This window comes from Onychostruthus taczanowskii, unplaced genomic scaffold (assembly GCF_017590055.1).
Source record: "Onychostruthus taczanowskii isolate IOZ18803 unplaced genomic scaffold, ASM1759005v1 scaffold13, whole genome shotgun sequence".
Classification (NCBI taxonomy): domain Eukaryota; kingdom Metazoa; phylum Chordata; class Aves; order Passeriformes; family Passeridae; genus Onychostruthus; species Onychostruthus taczanowskii.
Genome location: NW_024498462.1, coordinates 4,598,579 through 4,619,694, shown reverse-complemented (window position 1 = coordinate 4,619,694; position 21,116 = coordinate 4,598,579). Strand labels below are relative to the sequence as shown.

The following is a 21,116-nucleotide window of genomic DNA, read 5'->3' as shown; positions in this document are numbered from 1 at the left end:
CTGAGAAAGAGGATTAAAGTCAATACTGTAGCTGAATTACTGTTGCCACATTTGTTTGAAGAACAAACATCTCTGGTGGTACAGAACTTAGGCAGCAGTGTTACCACCAAAACTGATCAGGGCAGGTGCTAAACACAGCAAACTCAGAGCTACAGCAACTCAGCTGATGAAGAAATGCACTGAGGCAGGATGAGACAGGGTTCCAGGTTCCTGTAAGCAACTCACAGAACACAGTCTCAGTGACCTCACCAGAGAGGAGAGATCAAAATGTTTGAAGCTGCCTTTGCACCAGCAGTAGTGTCCTTACCATAAGGAAGGAGTATCCTATCCACAGGCTGCGCCAGCCCAGGGGACACTGTGGGATGGTGATGTCCTGGCTGTGCACAGCCACAGCCTGGGAAGGTGCTTCACACACAGAGCAGCGGCTGATGTACTGTGGGATCTGGACGCTGTCCACGGGCATCATGGGGATGGGAGCAGTGGTGGAGAGCCAGTAGGACTTGTCATTTCGGCTGGCATAGTAGCACACTTCATTGATGTTGCAGTAAATAAAAGGCATGGTGCTGAAGCGAGGCAAACACGAGCCAGCAAAACCTGGAAGAATCGGAGAAGCAGTCATACCAAGCATCTGCCCAAGACTCCAAGCCATACACACCAACATTTAGTGGTGAGGATGGCATGAGGGACACTGCTCCCAGTGTGGATCTGGGACCAAGTGCCAACTGCCACCAGTTCCACTACAGCCCTCTGCACTGCCACGGACGATGGCTTTTTAAATGTAATTTAAATGTTCATTCTTGAGAGACTTGTCAACTTACCGAGATCCTGGTTGTGTGACTTCTCCTGCCCCTCCACATACAACAAGCTGTAGCCATCCCAGAGCTTGTTCATCCCTATGGGACACGGGGGGATCTGCTCTGACTGACTGTGCTTCACCAGAGTGTACCCAACGCCCACGCTGCGGCCGGGCATGCCCGGCAAACCAAGGGGACCCGGCTTCCCAGCAGCACCTAGGAGACAGAGGAAGAACCACTACTGCCCGTGCACAGTGGGGACCCAGCTGGCTCTGTACCCCACTGGGCATTGTTCATGGCAGTCTTGTACACCGAGGAGCCCAAGCTATATGGGTGTTATGTGAATTACTAGACTTAACAGCCCCAAAAGCAGTCATTTCACAGCACCACCCACCCATTCCCCTCCTCTTTTCGTTCTCTTTCTTTGCCCAACAACTCTGGTGCCAGTGTGTTAGGTACATCTCACAGTACAGTAGTTCTGAGGATCTCAAAGCACCAACCAAAACCTAATTCATTCATTTTTGCTATAGCACTTATCTTGAGGATATTCCTCTTCTTTTTCACTGTGCCTTTCCTCTCCTGTCCAAGCCTTACACCTATGGTTACTGTGAATACTGTATCAGTCTTCTAGATCTTTGATATCATTCCCATATCCACAAAACATTAAAACCAAAAAGTGTTTAGAATTGCACCTACAGAATGTCCTGCTGTGACATCAACAAGGACATGTGACAGAACTTTCCTCACAGAAGATTAAATTTCCTTCATTACAGATACAAGACACAATACCACAGAAATCCCCTGGTTTTCCTAAGGTAATTGGGTGTTGGGGAGGGTCTTTGCCAAAGCTGTAAGCAAACACAGTTCTACTGTTTGCTTCTTTTTGATCTGTGCTCCCCAAATCATAAAATCACCTTCAAATCCCTGTGGTCCTGGGGCACCTGAAAGTCCTGGATCCCCAGCTACACCAGGAGTTCCAGGTAAGCCATCACGTCCTTTCAAACCAGATCTTCCTGGCAAACCTTTTGGGCCTGAAATAAAATACAATTATTAGTACCATTATTTCCTCATACTATTGCCTTGACTCCTGCAATCTTATTCCAGAAAGGAAATAAGATGTCAGCAGCCATGCCAAGAGCTCACTCTTCAGCTGTGGTTATAAACAGCCACCTCCAAAAGAGACTCCACCTGATCTGGTTGTCTGTAAAATGACTAAGAGGTGCAGCTGAGTATATCACATGGTTAAAAATGCAGCATTATATTTATATATATTATATTTGTCTACACTTTGATGGAATTCTTTCCTTAATTAAAAAAAAAAAAAAAAAACCAAAACCTAATGCATTTGATAAAATAGTGTTTTTCTTCCAGAAGAACAGCATTTTGGTGATCTGAGTGTACTTTTTACCTGGTTTTCCAACTGGGCCATGGAATCCAGGATCTCCATCAAACCCAGGAACACCATCAATTCCTGGCAGACCAGGCAATCCTGCAGGAGCTGTGACTTCTTCTGGCTGTGGGGTTATTCCTGGAGCCCCTGGTCTGCCAGGGAGACCTGCACATGGAGCAAAGGATGTGTAAGTACCCCACAAAAAGCACAGATTTGATGCTAATGCTGACACAAAGGAGAAAAATGTGAAATTAAGACCACCTTTGTACATCAGCACTGAGAATCTTATAAAAAGTATGTCAAGCTCTTTCTAACTTATTTCAGTCTCTAAGAAATCAAGAGTCTCCCAAATAAGCCCATTAAGGGAGCCCTGAAGTCATCCCCAGCCCAAACCAGCTGCAATAAAGAACAGCTTTTTAAATCCTCCAGCACTCACCTCGAGGGCCCATTTCACCTTTCAGCCCAGCATAACCAGGATCCCCTGGTGGCCCATCTTTACCTGGCATCCCCATTAGGCCAGGCTCACCTCTTGCACCTGCAAAGACACACAGCTAAGACTGGGCCTAAGCACTAATTCTGACCCACAGCTGTGGCTCTCACTGATGGCAGCAACAGCACTGGGGCTCCAAGATGGAGGGAACCACAACCCTCAAGGCAGTCTGTGCCCAATTTCACATCCACAATGCATGGAGAGCCTCAAAACAAGAATTTCCACTGCTACTAACTGTACTTTATTGAAAGTACTCTTCCCCTTCCTTGGGTAGCCCAGGGACAGGGTTTGGAGAATACACATTTTACTGTTTGAAATCCATCTCTATGCACAGCACAGAGAGATGGGATCTGCCAGCCTACAAAGACAGCAGACAGTTGTTCATCTGGCAGTGGTTCTCCATCCTGCCCTGGCTTTGAGTTGTGTGGTGTCTCTCAAACCTTGCTCCTGGAGTCTCTGTGTGCAGTTGCTCTTTGGCCTCCTTTTTACAGACCAAAGAGAGATCAACATGCTCCCTGCCGTAGCCCAGAACAACATCTCTGAACTCCTACAATCCTCTTAGCCCCTTGTTGAGACCTAAATCCACCACACTAATGCCTCTGAGCATACAGGACAGGTGGGATGAAACAGCAACTCCAGTCCTTGCCTAGAGAGCACAAGTGGGTCAACAAGCACACCAACATTGCAGGTGGACACCATCTACTCAAAAGAAAAAAAGATAAGAGGAAAAAGATAATTAGGGACACACTGAGAACACCTAGAGCTGGCCCCACTTTGCTGCTTTTGGAGCCAGTAGGTAAAAGCTGCAGGAGCCAAAAGGAAAGACTGAGACATCAAATTCAGCTGTTACACCTGAATGAGGAGGCCACACTAACCACCCAACAACCATTCCCAACAACCGTTCCTACTGTCAACATGACAGCTGCCAAACCACTCCCAGGTCCTTTCAAGGCAAGACTACCTTTGAATCCAGACGCTCCAGGGAGTCCAATTGGACCAGTGGGTCCCATGTCGCCCTTAACACCTCGCAAGCCAAGAACACCAGGGAAACCTGGAGTGCCCGTGTCCCCCTGGTCAGAAGCTGGGCCAGGGGGCCCTCGTGGTCCTGGAGGACCTGGAAAACCTAGAGACAACAGAGTTAATTGGCAAAATCTATTTCTGGGGCAAATTAAATTCTGGGGCTATCCCCAGCATTTCTTTCTGTGTGGGGAAATGCTGGAGTCTCAGCCTCTCCAACACGGCTGTGAGGTACTGAATGGTACCTGTGCCACTGTGGCAAAGCTTCCAAACCACACACACCTGAACTCCCATCAGTGCCTGGAAAGCCAGCATCTCCAGGTCTGCCCTGTATATCAGATGGAAGAGAAACTCCAGGTGTTCCTGGCAGGCCAGGCAGTCCCATCGGACCAGGGGGACCTAGAATAAGAAACACAACGTGAGGGACAACCAAAGGTCTTCATGGATCTTCACAGACATTGACAAAAGCAGTGGCTGTGGAGCATTTATATTGAGAAGAACAGAGACATCTCACCACAGGAGGGGAAACAACACTTATCGTGCTGTTCAGGAGCGATACAGATACTTCCAGAACTGTGCAATCAACTGTTTCTCAAAATACAGAGCAACATCACAGATTTCATATTTGCCTGTCAAGCTTCTAACCACCTTTGAGGCTTCAGGAATTGTCTTTGGTAGTTCTGCTGACCATGCAACCCATTAACCTCAGCTGCAATACATCCTGCTTTCAGAACATCAGTATTTACCCACGTCTCCTGATGAGCCTTTTAGTCCAGGGAATCCTGCAGCTCCTCTTCCCAAGCCTGGAGAGCCTTCTTCACCCTTTGTACCTGGGAGACCTGCAGGTCCTTTCAGTCCAGCTTCACTCAGACCTAATTAAACATGGTTAACAAATATAAGAGAGCCTATTCAAATTGCCTAATAGCAGTCAAATTATTACACAAAATGAGTGGTGATTTAAAAACTAGCCATTTACTACTGTCTGTGCTGTTTTCAGTAGAGCAGCTGGAATTGGTGATTTGGTGCCTCACATGTTACTCTGGTTGTGCAGAGTGAATTTAAACAATCTGTGAGATGCTGAGAGAAAAGCACATGACTGTTCTGGTCTTCCCACAAGCTCTTGCACAAGAATGAGAACACAGCAGTCCTGTGACAGGATCTGCTGCCAGCCTGTATGCTGTGTCTCTCACTAGGACACACCAGACTCAAGCTTCTGGTCTTTAAATAACCTCATGGGCTTCATACTGCAAGACAGGGAGGGAGTTCAGTTTGCACAGACTGCTGCAGAATGCACACAGGCACAAGAGGTGCAGGACAGAGGCTCCCTGAAAAGCTGCAGGGAGATGTTCAGAATACCACTCTGGTTAGAGTTTACACTAAAAGCAGCTCTCTCAGGAAAATTGTGGAGGATCTATATGCTGCAAATCATTGCCTTCTGATAATGTTTTAAACAGAAAACACAGGTATTGTTTGAGTTGTACACATGAAGTCTATCCATTTTCATGCATAAAACAGCTGCCACAAATTTCAGCTGCTACTTTACAACATGACTGTAACTAAACAACTAAAACCCTGTTTGTGACACAGAACTGCATTCCATTTCATATGATTCAAAATATGAAAAAGTCCAGCAAAAGCTCCCTAAAAGCAGAATCTGGAAAGAAATCAAAGAAATCAGTTTCTGATTTTATTGATGCCTTCCTTGAGCTCCATATAATGGAGAGCTCTGAAAAGCAGTACAGAAACATTTCATTTCTAAGTCTAATTCAAAGCAAGCATTTGGTGCTGCCCTGCTCAAATCAAACATCCATTAGAAAGAGTTTTATGATTTCTTTCTATTAGTTTTCCAGAAGTGACACAATCCTTCAGGAATTCAAGGAGAACCATCACCAGAAAAGCCTCTTCAACTCCACAGGCTGCATCCTGTTCTTACTGGCATTGAAGAAGAGTTAGTTAATGCATATTCAGTATCCTGAGGTTTTTCTTCTGGTCATAATTAAAGCCAGAACTGGGTGAAATAGGGGAATTTTGTGGGAAACAGTGCTCTCATGGTGGATCAGTTATATATTTCCCTATATTATTCATTTCCTTTACCTGGTGTTCCAGGAGACCCTTTTGTGCCTGGCAAGCCATTCAGACCATTTAAACCTGGAAATCCATGAAAGCCTGAGGAGACATTGGGAACACATAAGTGAGCACAGGGCTGCACAGTACATAAAGCTGTGAAGTCTTCCTTCACACAAGAGTCCTTCACAGAAACTCTTCCCACTGCTCCCTCCAGTTTTACCCTCCATGAACACCCATTAGTGATTCAAACCAAGTCAAAGCCCCTCCCTTTCCAGCCCTTGCTCTGCTCATTCCTAGCAGCTGGTGCCTGCACAAGGTTGCCAAGAGGGAGCCCTTTCCCACGCACAGCTGGCCCATCACATGCTGCCTGCCCAAGGCACTTGGCCAAAACACCGCTTTTCTGACCCAAATCCTCCTTCCATGTGCAGACTGCACATCTACCTTTAGGTCCCACTGTTCCACGAGCTCCAGGGAATCCAACAGATCCTGGCTGTCCTGGGGGTCCTGGTGGGCCAGGGGCTCCTCTCAGCCCAGCATTTCCAGGGATTCCTAAAAGCAAGCAGAGGAATATTCCTGTACTACACATCATGTCCAGGCTGAAACAGCTCACAGCTCCATCTTACAGCTTCTGTTCCTGCACTTACCTCATAAGACAGGTGAATAACTACTATTTATACAAAGCAAAATCAGATCCAAATCTCTCCTCATGCCACCATTAGCATTGCATTTATCAAACTATTTTTGATTTTTTAAATCATAGCAGTGACATTCTTCATCATCCACTAAGTAACACATGAACAGTTTACACACAAATAACTAATTAAATTGTTTTTTCAAATAAAACATTTCAATAACAACTTTCACTGTTCTCCAACCTTTGATCTTGATAACCATTTGGAAATCTACCTGCTAATTACCCCACAACCCAAAGACACTTGTAGCCATTTGTCTGGGTAGGCTTGGCTCTAGAGAGGGAACAGACAAAAACGTTGCAATTAAAGAGCTGTGAAGAAGCTCTTCACTGCTGCTTGTATCTAACTGAGATATTTCCTATTTGTTAATGGAATTCCTTTGGGTTTCACTATTGCAGGATTCACCATATTTGACCAGAAGGACAAGGTGACACCTTACACTACTGTCAAAGAAAATTCCCATTTTCTTGCCAAACTTCTTGTTTAAGCCTCAGCAGAGACAGGCCAAACAGGGCCAAGGAAGCATCAAGGTGAGGTTGTCATAGTCACAACATGAGCTGCAGAACTTAGGTGCTCAGTCCAGTACCTGCTGGTCCTTCTTGGCCAAGATCTCCTGGGCTGCCTTTGGGTCCATTCACCCCAGTGTTTCCTGGATAGCCTGGTTCACCCTTGAGTCCTTCTCTCCCCCTCTCTCCTAAAAGGATATAAACATAGAAGTCAAACTGGAGGAAGGCATGAAGAGGGTGAGAAGCATGGTATGCTGAGGTTGCAGCATTTGTGTTTGCTCAGCCATCACCTGGGCCCTGGGCTGGACTCCCAGGGTGCCAATGCCAGTGCAAGTTCACTCCTCAAGAAGTGAACTGGGCTGGTCTCAGATGTGTTCATCATCATCCAGATTTGTGCACACCTGGATTGCAGACTCCTCAAATCTCACTTTCAGGATTACAAAAATATCCACATTTGGCAATGCCAACCTCTTTAGCCCCTAGAATTTTGTATTCTTGAAGTGAGCAACCAAGGCCTACTTTACCTGGAAACCCTGGGTCTCCTCTCTCTCCTTTTGGTCCAGCAATGCCAGGAACACCAAGAGACTCTCCCTGTTCACCTGGAAAAGGAAGGAAAGGCCATTCTGCCATTGACTATCGACATCAGTTTCCAGGGCTTGTTTAAGAAAATAAACCTTGCTATATTTCAAATTCATGGTGAAAAGACAATAGCAAATGATGCACCTGACTCTTATAACCATCAATGGATGCAAATCCATTCATACAAATGCACAAGACAGACATTTACAGGTAATTCCACAACATCCTGCACTTTTGACACGAAGAACTGAGAGAAAAGGGGGCTTCTTGCACTGACCAACAGGCTTCACAGTGCTGTGGCCAAACTTTCAGAGGACCATAAAGTATTTAGGCTTGGTAAAGGTCTTGTCTGAATGAAGCCTCTTACAAGGGGATATGTACTTGGAGCCAGTCACTGGAGAGCAATGGACACTTCCAGAACACTGTTTATTCCTTCGTGTCATTAACATTAGGACTGTGCATAATGAAATACCATATACACTGTGAAAGGTTTTTTACCCTTTGGACCAGGAAGGCCAACAGGTCCTGGGAATCCAAGTGTTCCTGTGGTGCCATCTGAACCCTGAAAGAAACCAACCCAACCACAATTAATCTTTGCTTTTTCTTCTTGCTGTTCCAAGCTTGGGTCATGTGGAATAACAGAACACAAAGGTATAGGAAGAAATACAATGTAAAATGCCATTTAATGGTATGAGCCAAACAAAAACAATCTGGAGGTTTTGTAAGGAAAAATCCTGCCAGCTTCTGCTGCTGTGCTACAGAAGTACCAATTAGAACACAGGGTTTTCCAAAGAGCACCCAGAGAAGAAGATGGTACTCAAGAAGGTATTTACCCTCTCTCCTGGCATTCCTGGAAATCCCATGATACCGTGTGCACCCTTCTGTCCTGGCAGGCCAGGTTGTCCAGGTGGACCAGGGAAGCCTGGGTCACCATGGAGACCTCTCTCTTTGCTTGGTGACCCAACTGGACCAGGGAGACCAGGCTGTCCACGGCTTCCTGGGATTCCTTTATCACCTGGATAATACAGAAGAGTGGAATTTCATTCAATAATACAGACATCCAGCTCATTTGAGTCAGCTGACCTCTTACCCTAAACTCCCCTAAAGAAGAAGAAGGGATGGCATTAGATCTACAGAACAGAACTCCAAAGGAAAACTGTTTTCTCAAAATTCAGAACTGCCATATGCAAGTCTTGCTAGAATGGGAATGGCAGAACAGAAAACAGTAACACTGTAGGCACTGCCACAGGACAGACCATGCTCCACTGATAACAAACCCAGATCCTGAACAACTGATACTGGCAACTAACTGCAATGCTGTGAAATACCTCTAGGTCCTGGGAATCCTCCAAGTCCAGCTAATCCAGGATCTCCTTTGTCTCCTTTGATTTGCAGTGCCTGTTCTAAAGTCCCAAGAACAGGAAGACCTGGTGGACCTATATCACCTCTGTCACCTGAAGAAATAAAAAGTCAGGAAATCTTCTTGTAAAATAATCTAGCAGAGAAAAACAGAACTTCCATGTCTCCTGATGGATATTCATCAGTACTCTTTGGTAAACAGGCCAAAGTATTGAAAAATAGAAGATTACGATATCTAGAAGAATAATACCAGACACAGACATCTCAGAATTCCCTCCTAAGTCCTTCTGTGCAGACAGCAAAAAGCCATTCAGCTGTTTCTTACCTTTTTGACCTTGAAGTCCCACAACTCCTGGACTGCCTTTTCCTCCAGCTGTGCCAGGAGCTCCTTTAAACCCATTCACTCCAGGGACACCAGGCAGTCCTGGCATGCCAGGAAAACCAAGCAGGCCAGAAGAGCCTCTCTCACCTGCACAGAAATGTTGAGAATTAAAAAGGGAATATCAATGTCTGCTGGTACACCTACCCTGGGGCAGGGAGAGGCTGCCTGGGTCTGGCCAATCACCCAAATCTGGGTACTAAAATAGGCACATGGCACAGGCACAGCACTGTCACTTCTGTCACAGGTCTCCACTCATAATACTTTCAACCAGCACTTCTCAGTTCACCTTTGAGAGCTTCCAGTGAAGATCAAACACAATCAATTTGCAAGAGAACATGCAGTTCCACAGCTCTATTGCTTTGTATTATTCTCCAGGTAACCAACTACTGGACTGGTGCTTAAAGATCACACAGTTTGTAAATTTTTACTTCCCATTTGATTTGTGCTTGATTCTCTCCCTCCTTTCTATAAATTTCATTCACTGTTCATTTCTTCAATTTTCTTGTCTATTTTGATTTACACAATCCTTTGTCCACAAGAGCCTACGACCTTCAAGATAGATTTCCTTAGCAACATAATTGATAACTAAATCCATAACTTGTAACTCAGCAGCAAAACAAATGCATCCCAACACTAGCTGGGGATTCATTCCCTTCCAGCAAGTCGGGCCTAAAATCAGTACCAGCAAGGTTATTTTTTTGTGGGCACGGCAATCTCAGGACTGTAACACTTACCTTTTGGCCCAGAGAAACCTGGATGTCCATCTTGACCAAAGGGCCCAGGTGGCCCTAAGAATCCTCTTTCCCCAGGAGATCCTGGAGCACCATCAAGACCAGGGAAGCCTTTCATACCAGCAGGGCCTTGTGGTCCTACATCCCCAGCCACACCTTTGACTCCAGGAGGTCCTGAATCAATACAAGAAAGAACTCAAGTGAGGATATTGCACAGAACTAGGACATTTTGTGGCAGCTTCCCAAGCTCTTTAAACACAGCACTGATTTTAATGACAAATGGACCTTATGGCACATGCAGCCTACTAGAAGGCATAAAGCTTAGAACTGCAGAAGCATTAGTCATCTAATAATAAAATACCTACAAGGAGGGTTACTGCCTACATCACTACACAACTGGCGAGAGTGAAACCCCTTATTTTGACCACCAGACACTGACCTGCAATGCACAGTCTTACCTTCACCATCAAGGCAGCCAAGACAGAATGGGGAGCATCACTAATGCCAGCTTCTGCTCCCTTCCCCATCATCTGGGTGAACCAGAGATCAATCACCTAGACAGGCTTATCTTCACAAGCTCTTTTGTCACCTTGGGAGTTGAGCTGTGCTTCTCAAGAGCCAGTTGCTCGCTACAGGAACACGCTGATTGTGCTCTCACAAAACCAATACCATATGCACTATTTTGCCTCTAAATGTTTCTAGCTGAAGCTTTGTAATGGTTTACAATTTTAAACAAAGGCTCAAACCACTGAAAACAGAATGCTCAGATCCAAAGGAATGAAGAGAAGGAAAACTCAGGTGGCTTCTGAAGAATTACATTTGCTGCAGTTGCAGTCAATATTTGACCTCTGTTACACTCAGGGCTTTGTGCGACAACCCAGCATTTTTTTAAGCAGATGAAAGAGCTGCCTTATTTAAGAAGACAAAGAAAACAAACACACTTAAAATCCATGCATATTAATAATTTCCTTATAGGCTTGAGACTTTGTTGCTGTCTGAGCATTCTCATTACAATGGTTCTTGCCTTCTGCTTTGATTAGCAATGATAAGAGGTATCACCTATGGTCAATGCAATTCTTGTAGCATTAAAAGCTGGGTTGTTAGTCCATGAGCTTTTATGCTACACTGCATTTTCTCACCTTGACAGCCTATGTGAAGAACCCATAACCAAACAGTGTGACATCAGAAATGGAGAGTTGATGATAAATGGAATAGAAACATGGTGAAGGAAAAAACAGACAAAATATGTAAACAGAAAGAACAAGGCTACAAAAGAAATTAATGATTCAGGGAGACAACCGCTGCAAAAAAACTTAGTTATTTAGAGTTTATCATCCTAGCAATGGGAGGTTTTTAAAAACAGATGAAGAAAAGTCAAATATGGCATACAGACCATAAATGTGAAACAACAGAGATACAGAAGGAATGCTAATATTAAAAATTTAAAAAATTTAAAACTCCATAATTTTCATGTCTAGTGATATTACTGCTTTCATTCATTTGTTGCTTCATGCCATTCTACATGTCAGAAGAGCACTTTTATGTCCCAGACCATCATCTACCAATGCCCAGGTCTCTCTTTGCTTGGTTCTCATGTCTTTCATATACTGTTATGAAACACTTCAGTCAGTGCAGCTTTAAAGATACCACTATACTCTAGTGGTGGGGTTTTTTTTTCTCTGAAATGAAGGAAAATAAAGCTCTCTTCTGCTCCAGCAAAGAGAAAGACAGAGAAGACAAATGCTCGTCCTGAGAAAGTCAAAAGTTTTTCAATCAAAATCACATTTCAAGCAACCACACACAGTAGGAATTAATTGTCATGAAAATGGGAAATGAAGATTAGTCAATGATGCAGCCAACATGTAAGAGCAAAGATATAAAAAACATCATGACATTTAAGATGCTTTCTTCTATCTTTCTGCTGTACTTCCTACAGTATTGGGGTAACATTTCCCAGCAGGAATTGCCCAGCAGTCAGAGTCAAAAGGCTCAAATTCTGCACTGCTAGCCCTAACCAGAGGTAGGAGCTCACTCTGAGCAATGCCAAACCTCTCCCACACTTCAACAGCACAGAGCTCAGCTCAGCTACTTGTCTTCATTAGAAAACACCACATACCTGGTGCTCCTGCAAGGCCAGCTGAACCCAAAGGTCCTGGTTTTCCTTTAATGCCAAAAGGACCTCCAGGGCCAGGAGGACCCCGCAATCCAGGGACTCCTGAGTATCCTGGATTACCCTGTTCACCTTTAACACCCAGGAGGCCTGGTCTTCCATCCAGCCCTGGAAACAGAGAGATGGGAGGTTACAGAACAAATCAAGCAAAATTCACACTTTTAATCAAAAAGTGAGTTTTAATAAAAGCCTTTGAGTTGCATTAGATTCTAATAGAAAACCAGCAAATCACCACCTATGAGCAGCTCAGAGGAATTGCATTATCTTAAAGTGATTGGAAAGAGGAAGGGTATTTGGAAGAAAAACAGTTTGATACTCCCAGATACAAACAATATCAGTGCTTACCTTTTGGTCCTGGAAATCCAATATCACCTGTAAGCCCTTTATCACCTGGAAGTCCAGGTCGGCCACGCTCTCCCACAGTTCCACTCTCAGCACCAAATACATCTCCAAAAGCTCCTTTTGTTCCAGCTAAGCCTGGAGCACCCATTTTCCCAGGCAAACCATCTGCTCCATCTAGTCCTGGAAGTCCCTGTGAGCCTTGCTCTCCTCGAGGTCCAGGGAAGCCTTGAAGAGAAGATCCATAAAAGTCACTCAACAGAAGTACAGAATACTGCTTCCAATAGCATCTCAAATAAAATATACATTTAAAAATTTTCCATTAGAGAAAAAGTTGCTTGAAAAGTTGCAAAATATTTCAGTACGGAATTAGAAACAATAATTGATGATAGAAAGATCAGCTTGTTGAAAGTTGTTGGCTTTTTTTTTTTCAATAAAAGAATACTGTAGAAGTGTGTAGCTGCAGCTATATAAAGCATTCCAAGCTTGGTTTTGCTAGATGGTAGGTCAAGCAACAGGACAAAACTCCTAACCCTCACCACGTTTGCTTCTTGGTCTTTCTTTACACAACCATCAGAAATTCCTATGGCTAAAATGAGTCCAAATACTGTGTACAGTGTGCCTTAACCAGAGTACCAGGGGGCTTAAAATAAATGTTACACTAAATTAGTGGCTAACCTAAACTGGAACAAAGTACGTGACAAGAAACAAACTCTTGACTGTTCTCTTTCCTCCCAGCAGTGATACAGTGTTACAGGCAGGTGATAAACATCCTGAATATTTCCTTTGTTTTCTCCCAAGCTGCAATCACTTGCTTGCATTTGTAAGGAGCACAATGGAACACTCAATGGAGCATTATGAATGTGTGAGGCAGAAGTGGCCAGGAAGGTCAGATAACTCTTTTGATAAAGCACTGTACACACTGATCAGACAATAAGAAGACCTCCAGCAACTTCCCCCTTACCAGGTTCCCCTTGCAAGCCTATTATTCCTGGAGACCCTGGCTGTCCTTTAGACCCATGTAACCCAGGTTGGCCTGGAATGCCAGAAAAGCCTTTGCTGCCTTTGGGACCTAAGGGTAAAAATAGATTAATTAATAATATCAACAAACAAATAGCAGAAGACAAAAACACAGCACAGGAAAACAGGATCAAATCTTTTCTGCAAAGCTGGTGCTGGATACACAATTTAAGCTAAATAAAGTCTCAAAGCTATGGCTGTTCATGACCTACATAAACACAGAAGAAGCAGAAGATTGTTCAAGGCTACATGAGGCTAAAAATTGGTTAATATGATCCTCCATGGGATTCAGGCCTAGTCACTCTGGGGAAAAAAAGGACATTGTTCTGCCAGTTAGCCCTCTGGAATAACTATCACTTGGAAGAAGATTAATTGGGAGGTATTAAGTTCTTTGACAAGTAAGTGCTGTCTGGCAGTCAGTCAGTGCATTACATCATCTCGTGTCCCTACCTGGCAGTCCTGGAAAGCCGGGAGTCCCTGGGGGCCCATAAGCTCCAGGAACTATGCAGGGCAAGGTGACACCTACAAAAAAGAAACACTGAGGTTGTAGCCTGACTCTGCCAGTTTAAGCCAGTGATACTGCATTATTGCCTTTATCTTAATTTTCTTATTAAATTGTAGTTCTCGCTTGGGACCTCTCACTGGTTTGCTTTCAAACTAGTACAAAGTCACAGACTCTTTAAATGTTTTTTACCATTTTCACAGTAAGGCCTTTCAATCTGGACAAATAAGGAATGATTATTTCTTCTACCCACACACATTTCTTCAATATTAGATAAAATTTACTACACCAAAGGATGTTACGTATTTTAATGTATGCAAATTATTTCCTAGTATGGGAGGAAAGGTGCACTCACAAGTTTTCTTACACATCTCTATGGAGGTGCAAACTGAACTGGCTAATGACTTACTCCCTTTCCCACATATTCTGATTATAAATACTCCCCTACACAAAGGACTGTTCATTGTTCCCAAAGCTTCATGTAGCACTCATAATAAGCTGGCTTGTGATGTGCTCTGCAGAATAAATGGAGTTCACATCATGTACAGAGCATTTTACTTATCTCACAATGCAACTTTAATTTAGCAGATTCTGTAGGAGAAAATTTACTGAACAAACATGTAAGCTGTCACAACTAGTACATTAGTAAAGCTTTTAGCATTTAGTATGTGACTTGAATTGGAAAAAAAGCTGATGCAGACTATCCCTGGGGGACATTAATGCTACATCAATACAATGGACATCTCCTCCCATAACAACAAGGCAGCATGACACTGGTGTGAGGTACTATCCCCACCCAGCACATCTGGGAACCTCCTGGTGCTGCCCTGGCCTTGCTCTCACCTCCCTCTGGGTCTGAGAGCATGCCACCAAGGGCATGAGCTCAGAGCATCACTTTATCAGTCCAGAATCTATGCCAGAATCTATGCCTGCAAATACATTACTGGCTCTGCTTTATTGAAACAGACAGAATTACAAACCTAGCAGCTCAAGCATACACAGCATGTAAAATACACTGAAAATCAGCAGTGACAAAGAAAAAATACTGTTTACCTTAAGCTATATTTAAATGGTTGACATGGAATCAAGACACTGGGACCAGCTTTCTGCAGTCATTTTGTAATGAAAACATTTTCCATAAATGTTTAGACATGAATTTCCATATAACTCATTTTAAGTATGAGCATAAAACACCATATATGAAGTATTATCAAACCCATATTTACTTACTTTATCACTTGTCATTATGGTATGCTTTAGGAGCATATAATGACATAACAACTGAGCCAAACTGTAGTACCTCAGGAAGCAAACAGAGCCCAGAGCTGGTTGCACAAGTCTTAACTGAACTCCCTACCTGACTGTCTTGACAACCTCTTATTCATCATCACCTGTTCATTCATACAATGTATTACCCTTTCTTTTTAAAAAAAAATCTGGAGCTCTTATTTCAATAATAGCAATAGTTCTGAAAACTGAATCAGACACCTCAGATATCAGTGAATCACTATTTTTATTTGGACAATGATTTAGGTGTTTTCAAAAACCTCATTTTATCACTCTTCCTAACTACCTTTGGTGTAAAATGGCTCTCCAGCAACAGTCAGGGAGTAGGTCTATCCAATACTCTTAATATTTCAGCACTGCTTGAGTATTTATTGCTTATTATCTGTGTCCTCCTGAACATGAACACTTGAAAAATCTGTGACTGCTGTGTGAGGCCTGGTGAGCCCACAAACAAGTTTCCATTAATTTGAAGAGCAGTGTTTAGCCTAATGCAATCTTCTGGCCTGGCCACAGGCACAGCAGTAAATTGAGTACCATTTCACTTGCACCCTTTTCAAAGTAAGAGCAGACCCAGCAATACCTACCTGGAGAGCCTGGAAGACCTGCTTGTCCTGGCAACCCATCTATTCCACTGTCACCTGGTGGTCCACGAACTCCACTAGGGCCTGGGTATCCAACGCCAGGAGAGCCAGGTTCTCCTCGATGGCCCTTGGAGCCAGGTAGTCCTGGCAGACCCTTTTCACCTGGGAAACCCAGCCCTCCATCGCCCTGTGCACAGCAAAGACAATTACAGGTGAAAATCAAAGGGATGCAGAAAGAATATCCACAACTATCATTTTAAAAAGTGTGTAAGGGTTTGGTTGGTTCTGTGCAAGGTTCAGGTGAGCCTGAAAAGATATATAGAAACCACTGTAAATTATCCATCTTTATTTTAAAATTCAGCAAAACTTGGTGACTATTACAAAGAATATTTTCTGTTGTATTTGCCAAAATGCAAACACTACAGATTCTGAAAGACATTTACTTTCTTTTTAATTTCTAAGATTCTGGTGTGATTTTTCTTTTATTTCAAGATTTCACTCATAATTATGCCTACAATGTCTTTTGTCTTTTAGGACTCAACATAGAACAGCATTAGGGTCTACTGAAGTTTATCTTTTGATAGAGGCATTAGGAATGCCAATTATTAATCCTGACCAAGACAAATTTGTGCTCAGGGACTGTTTTTATGTATTTGAAGATTTACCACAGGGCTAATCAGGACCAGTTTGCCAGGCCTGGCTGCTTGCTCTGCTCCTTATTCCAGTTCTGAAGCACTGCTGCTAAGTTACTCTGAACTTACTGGAGGGCCTGGTGGGCCTGGCAAGCCTGGAAGTCCATCCCTGCCCGGAGTTCCTGGGATGCCTGAAGGTCCTCTGGGTGCTGTCACACCGCGGTCCCCACGAGCACCTTTGACTGTTGCATAGAATGGGTCCCCTTTTTCTCCCTTAAGGCCTGGAAGTCCTTGCTGACCAGCTGAAGCCTACAGACCAATAGATAAAGAAAAGGAACGTGCAGAGAAAAGGCTTTGCTTCTTAAAAATGTCATACAAGGACAGGACACAATGACCAGATCAGAAAGAATGTCCAGAGAGTTTCCTATTGTATACATTAACTTGGGAGGGGAAAGGGGTTTGTTTGTTTTCAGCTGTTTCTACTGTCACTACAGCTCCACAGTAGCAAGCCAAACCTTGGTAACAGTGACAGCAATCTTGCATGGCATCTGGGAACATTACATCACTCATGATATGATGAGACCCAGGTAATGAATCTTCTTCCCTATTGCTTGGTGTGCTGCACTTACTGACACTGATAAAGATCCTCTGAAGACAAATGACTTGTATCCTTATGGACTACAAATTTTCAAAAGTAAATACTTGCAATGAGCAATGCTCAGCACTTTGGAAAATCCTATTTGTTATGGTTGCTGTTTGATAAAAACCAGAGCTCAACTCTCATTCATGTATTTAGCATACAGCAGCTAGGAAGCAGACTCCATCTGTGGTGCACAGTTTTTATAGCTACGAGCAATGGTGTGGAAAGATCTCCCTGTTTGATTTTTCAGATCTTCTCTCCATGCACATGTACTGGCTTCCCCAGCCAGCCCTCAGTTAGGAAGAGCCCTGGGTCTAATAAATGTATGTCTACTTCCAAGAAGTCCTGGGATGAATAATTCTTACTGCTTTTCCCTTGACTGATGAATGTGCAGTTCCCAGAATTTAAGAACCATTTGTTCTCCCATTTTTACAGCTGATAGTATCTCTACTTTCAGTTTCTTTACACAGATCAGTTTCTCGGTTGCCTTTTTTTTTTAAAAATCCAAACAAATAGAAGCAACTATGAAAAAAACTGTTCTTTCATTACATTCAAGACCAGCAATCACACGTGGCCACAATTCCGAATAACCAGCACAAACTCCTGCTGCCTTACCGGAGGGCCTCGCAGTCCTGGTGCTCCCACAGAGCCTGGGTCCCCACCGGTGCCCTTGGCACCAGGAACACCAGGGATTCCTGATGGACCTGGCGGACCTGAGATGCCTTTTAGACCAGCTCTTGTAATTCCTCCATCACAAGCACAATCACCTGCCTCTCCTGGAAAATAGTCAACACTCCAAAATGAGTTTCATACGGATAAAGACCCTTTTCAGTTGCAAGAGCTCCAAAAGCAGCATTTTATTCAATTAAGACAAAGCCATTCTCATATGATTTGATTTGATGCCTCCTCTGCTCAGGTGATGTGAGTGCCAAGCAAGTGGAGCCCAGGTTTTCTCCAGTTTAATTTCCATGCAATGCCCATCACCAAATAACCATGTGTGGCATGAACCTCAGCACTTCTAGAGCTCTTCCCAAGGGATTAAACTTTTCTAAACAGGTGGGTTTAGGGGAGATTTAGGGAGGTCTTGTGCATTTTTTGAGAGATAGTTATCAGAGAAAACAAATCCATACTCCCCCTGACAGTAGGTTACAATGACCCCCTGAATTGTTACTGGTCATGGACCCAAACAATCACCAAGCACAGTGATATCTGTGTCATCATGGCTTTTGATGCTGGTTCTGTCACATGCTAAGACCCAAATTCTCAAGACTTTTAGCACAGAGGAGAATAAAATTAAGTTTTTCTGTCATTTACAGCCTCTATTGTAAAAAGCAGTGAATAAGATTTTATTTCTAAGTCTCATGGCTTTAAAATATAACTTACTTAGGCAATTTTCTGTGTATATATGTTTATCAGCTTATTTGCCTGAGAAGAATAAGAAGAAATAGGATTTTACTAACAGTGCTGGGCACAACTCTCTCTAAATTGCAAAGGCTGTTGGCTCCTTCAACCCCTCCCGTGATTTGTCATAAAGACACTTACAACTCATCCCTTAGGATATTAACCACATGTAAACATCTTTCAATGACAGCTGAAAAGCTCTCTCAAAACAAGAGTCAATTACCTTTGTAGCCCTTTGGACCCAAAGCTCCTGGCAGCCCTCTTTGCCCAGGCTCCCCCGGGGCCCCAGTCCTTCCACTCAGGATTATCCCTGGGGAGAATGAAGGGCCTATATGCAGAAAGAAGGCAAGGAAAAGCCATGAGAAGGCTGATCTCCAGCTCATTACTGACTAACAAAATCAGTGATGCAACTGGCACCAGACAAAACTGCAACTGTGGACATAACACAAGGAGATGGATCTTGGTTGGTACCACCCATAGTAGTTCTGCAGCTCTCTGCCACATTTGCTTCTAGCTCTTCATACAGAAAAGCAAAATTCTCACAGTGTGGATCCAACAGTTTCATTCCTCTACTCTGCTACTGCACTTTTTCACAGATTTACCAGCTGACCAAATAACTCACCAAACTGTGGACAGGTAGAGTAAAGAATGGCAAATCACTTTCATTCAGTGGTTGCAGCTCAGGAAAGACACTAAAGGGCAAAAGGGTTAAGGGGACTTTCCCTGTCCCTCACTTCATGACCGCAGGATTGTTGTGTACATCTCTTTATATGCTGAATGGAATGAAACATAAGCTGATGGAAACAGCAGCAGAAAGCAATCAAACATAATCTGAAATTACACTGTCTGCCAACCCCTCCCCTCCGTGACAACAGTAAGATGGAGTGCTGACCAGCAGAGTCTGATGCTCCATGGAGACAAACTGCAGCCATCAGCTAAACACAGCCACAGGAACTTTACAGACTCTGCAGAAAAGTGAGCCACATTTGACTAGCAAAAAGTTAAGAGAACACTTATTTCTTCTCCACAGAAAACCAGTTTATCAGACCATGCTCACTGGCTCCATTACTGGAGTGTCCCCTGTTCTGAAGGGTTGGCTCTCAAAAAAAAAACCAGCTTAAGGCAGGATGGTAAAACAGTTTTTTAACTCAACCTTGATCCTGTAATACTCAGTTTCTGAGGAAAACAAAACAATGCACAACTAATTTAATACAGACATCCATGCAAATAAACATGTAAAAACAAAATCATATTTCCTTAGGTCTGGAAACCGTATCTTCAGGCATCCTCTCTGACTCCTGGCACTCAAACTACCTGCTCACAAGACAGACATTTACCTCAGGTGGTCATAAGGGTCAAGGTCTATTCTTTACCTAAGCCAAACAGAGACTAGCCTAGACCTTCAAAGCCCTTGGTGTCATAAATTGTGTCTACACAACTTCATGCTTCAGTCTCTCAGGCTACCACGTTCAACAATAATTAGGTCTATTGTCCTACTTTATAGGAGTGTCAACTCATAAGTATAAGTTTGTGAGCTACAATCACAATGAGGTGTCAGTCAAACATTTACAATTTACAGATGAATAATCCTTGCTGGCAAAGAACTAAATATATAAATGATTATTTATCCTATTTCAGTCTGAACCTAATACAAAAATAGATGTAAAGCTTCTACATACGTGGTGTACCAGGCAATCCTGGTGCTCCTGGCAGACCTGGCAAACCACCTCTGCCAGGAGGGCCTGGTATTCCAATTGTTGCTCTTCCTGGTTCTCCAGCTTCACCCTTCACTCCTGGAACACCTGGAGACCCTCCAGGGCCCATTCCATCTAGACAACAATGACACAATGAGCAGCCCACCAGCAGCAAACACATTGAAGTATTTTTAATGTTAAGATAATTACCATTGTACTCTGAACTGCAATCATGTTAGGACAGACCAATTCATAATTTTACACCAAGGAAAAAGTACTAATTGGAGGGACCAACTGGCTCCCGTTTACGCACTCCTTTGGTGACCCAAAATACTTCACAGCACTGTTTAAGTCCCTATGAGCAATCAGACAATTAACTATGTAGCATTGATGGGGGTTTATTTTCTGATTTTCTTCGCAGTTCCAAATCTCTGAAAAGATTACTGCAGGCCAGAATTTCCCAGATGACATTCAAGTGAAACAAAAACTTTTCAGTGAGACCTTGGATGGGACAAATGGGTTGCACACCCAGTTTATGAAGCCAATCTGTTAGCTCTTTATTGCAAATACAAAGAGTGATTAAAAAATTTCAAATACATTCATTATAATTTAAAAGGTAGGAAAAGTTCTTCCAATCAGCACATTCAAAATGGAAATCAAACCACAGCCTCCTGTGTACACTGCCACACCAAATATTCACATGTGAAGACTGGGCTGTAGTAATTGTGGCACGAATTCTGCTCCCATGCAAGTCAACACAATTGGCTTCCCTATGTGCCATCCCTGCCCCCTATTTCTCATACAGCAGCCAGCAAATCAGCCAGCTGAAGGAGCAGGGAGAGG

At 43.4% G+C, this 21,116-nt stretch overlaps 1 protein-coding gene across 1 annotated transcript in view; it reads right to left on the bottom strand.

Moving 5' to 3' along the window:
- The window catches only part of COL4A6 (collagen type IV alpha 6 chain), a 109,385-nt gene that overhangs the window by 2,307 nt on the left and 85,962 nt on the right, over nucleotides 1–21,116 (bottom strand). Inside the window, exons 19-45 of the mRNA XM_041396640.1 lie at nucleotides 20,259–20,408; nucleotides 18,803–18,907; nucleotides 17,794–17,954; nucleotides 16,668–16,847; nucleotides 15,910–16,093; nucleotides 13,987–14,058; nucleotides 13,481–13,588; nucleotides 12,523–12,744; nucleotides 12,124–12,285; nucleotides 11,147–11,155; nucleotides 10,011–10,181; nucleotides 9,220–9,363; nucleotides 8,864–8,989; nucleotides 8,369–8,550; nucleotides 8,034–8,097; nucleotides 7,481–7,555; nucleotides 7,037–7,144; nucleotides 6,200–6,307; nucleotides 5,786–5,857; nucleotides 4,438–4,563; nucleotides 3,974–4,090; nucleotides 3,636–3,797; nucleotides 2,621–2,719; nucleotides 2,203–2,349; nucleotides 1,709–1,825; nucleotides 819–1,010; nucleotides 308–594 (exon numbers count right to left, since the gene is read on the bottom strand). Coding sequence (XP_041252574.1) covers nucleotides 308–594; nucleotides 819–1,010; nucleotides 1,709–1,825; nucleotides 2,203–2,349; nucleotides 2,621–2,719; nucleotides 3,636–3,797; nucleotides 3,974–4,090; nucleotides 4,438–4,563; nucleotides 5,786–5,857; nucleotides 6,200–6,307; nucleotides 7,037–7,144; nucleotides 7,481–7,555; nucleotides 8,034–8,097; nucleotides 8,369–8,550; nucleotides 8,864–8,989; nucleotides 9,220–9,363; nucleotides 10,011–10,181; nucleotides 11,147–11,155; nucleotides 12,124–12,285; nucleotides 12,523–12,744; nucleotides 13,481–13,588; nucleotides 13,987–14,058; nucleotides 15,910–16,093; nucleotides 16,668–16,847; nucleotides 17,794–17,954; nucleotides 18,803–18,907; nucleotides 20,259–20,408 — 3,650 coding nt within the window. The remainder of the gene's footprint in view (nucleotides 1–307; nucleotides 595–818; nucleotides 1,011–1,708; nucleotides 1,826–2,202; nucleotides 2,350–2,620; nucleotides 2,720–3,635; nucleotides 3,798–3,973; nucleotides 4,091–4,437; nucleotides 4,564–5,785; nucleotides 5,858–6,199; nucleotides 6,308–7,036; nucleotides 7,145–7,480; nucleotides 7,556–8,033; nucleotides 8,098–8,368; nucleotides 8,551–8,863; nucleotides 8,990–9,219; nucleotides 9,364–10,010; nucleotides 10,182–11,146; nucleotides 11,156–12,123; nucleotides 12,286–12,522; nucleotides 12,745–13,480; nucleotides 13,589–13,986; nucleotides 14,059–15,909; nucleotides 16,094–16,667; nucleotides 16,848–17,793; nucleotides 17,955–18,802; nucleotides 18,908–20,258; nucleotides 20,409–21,116) is intronic.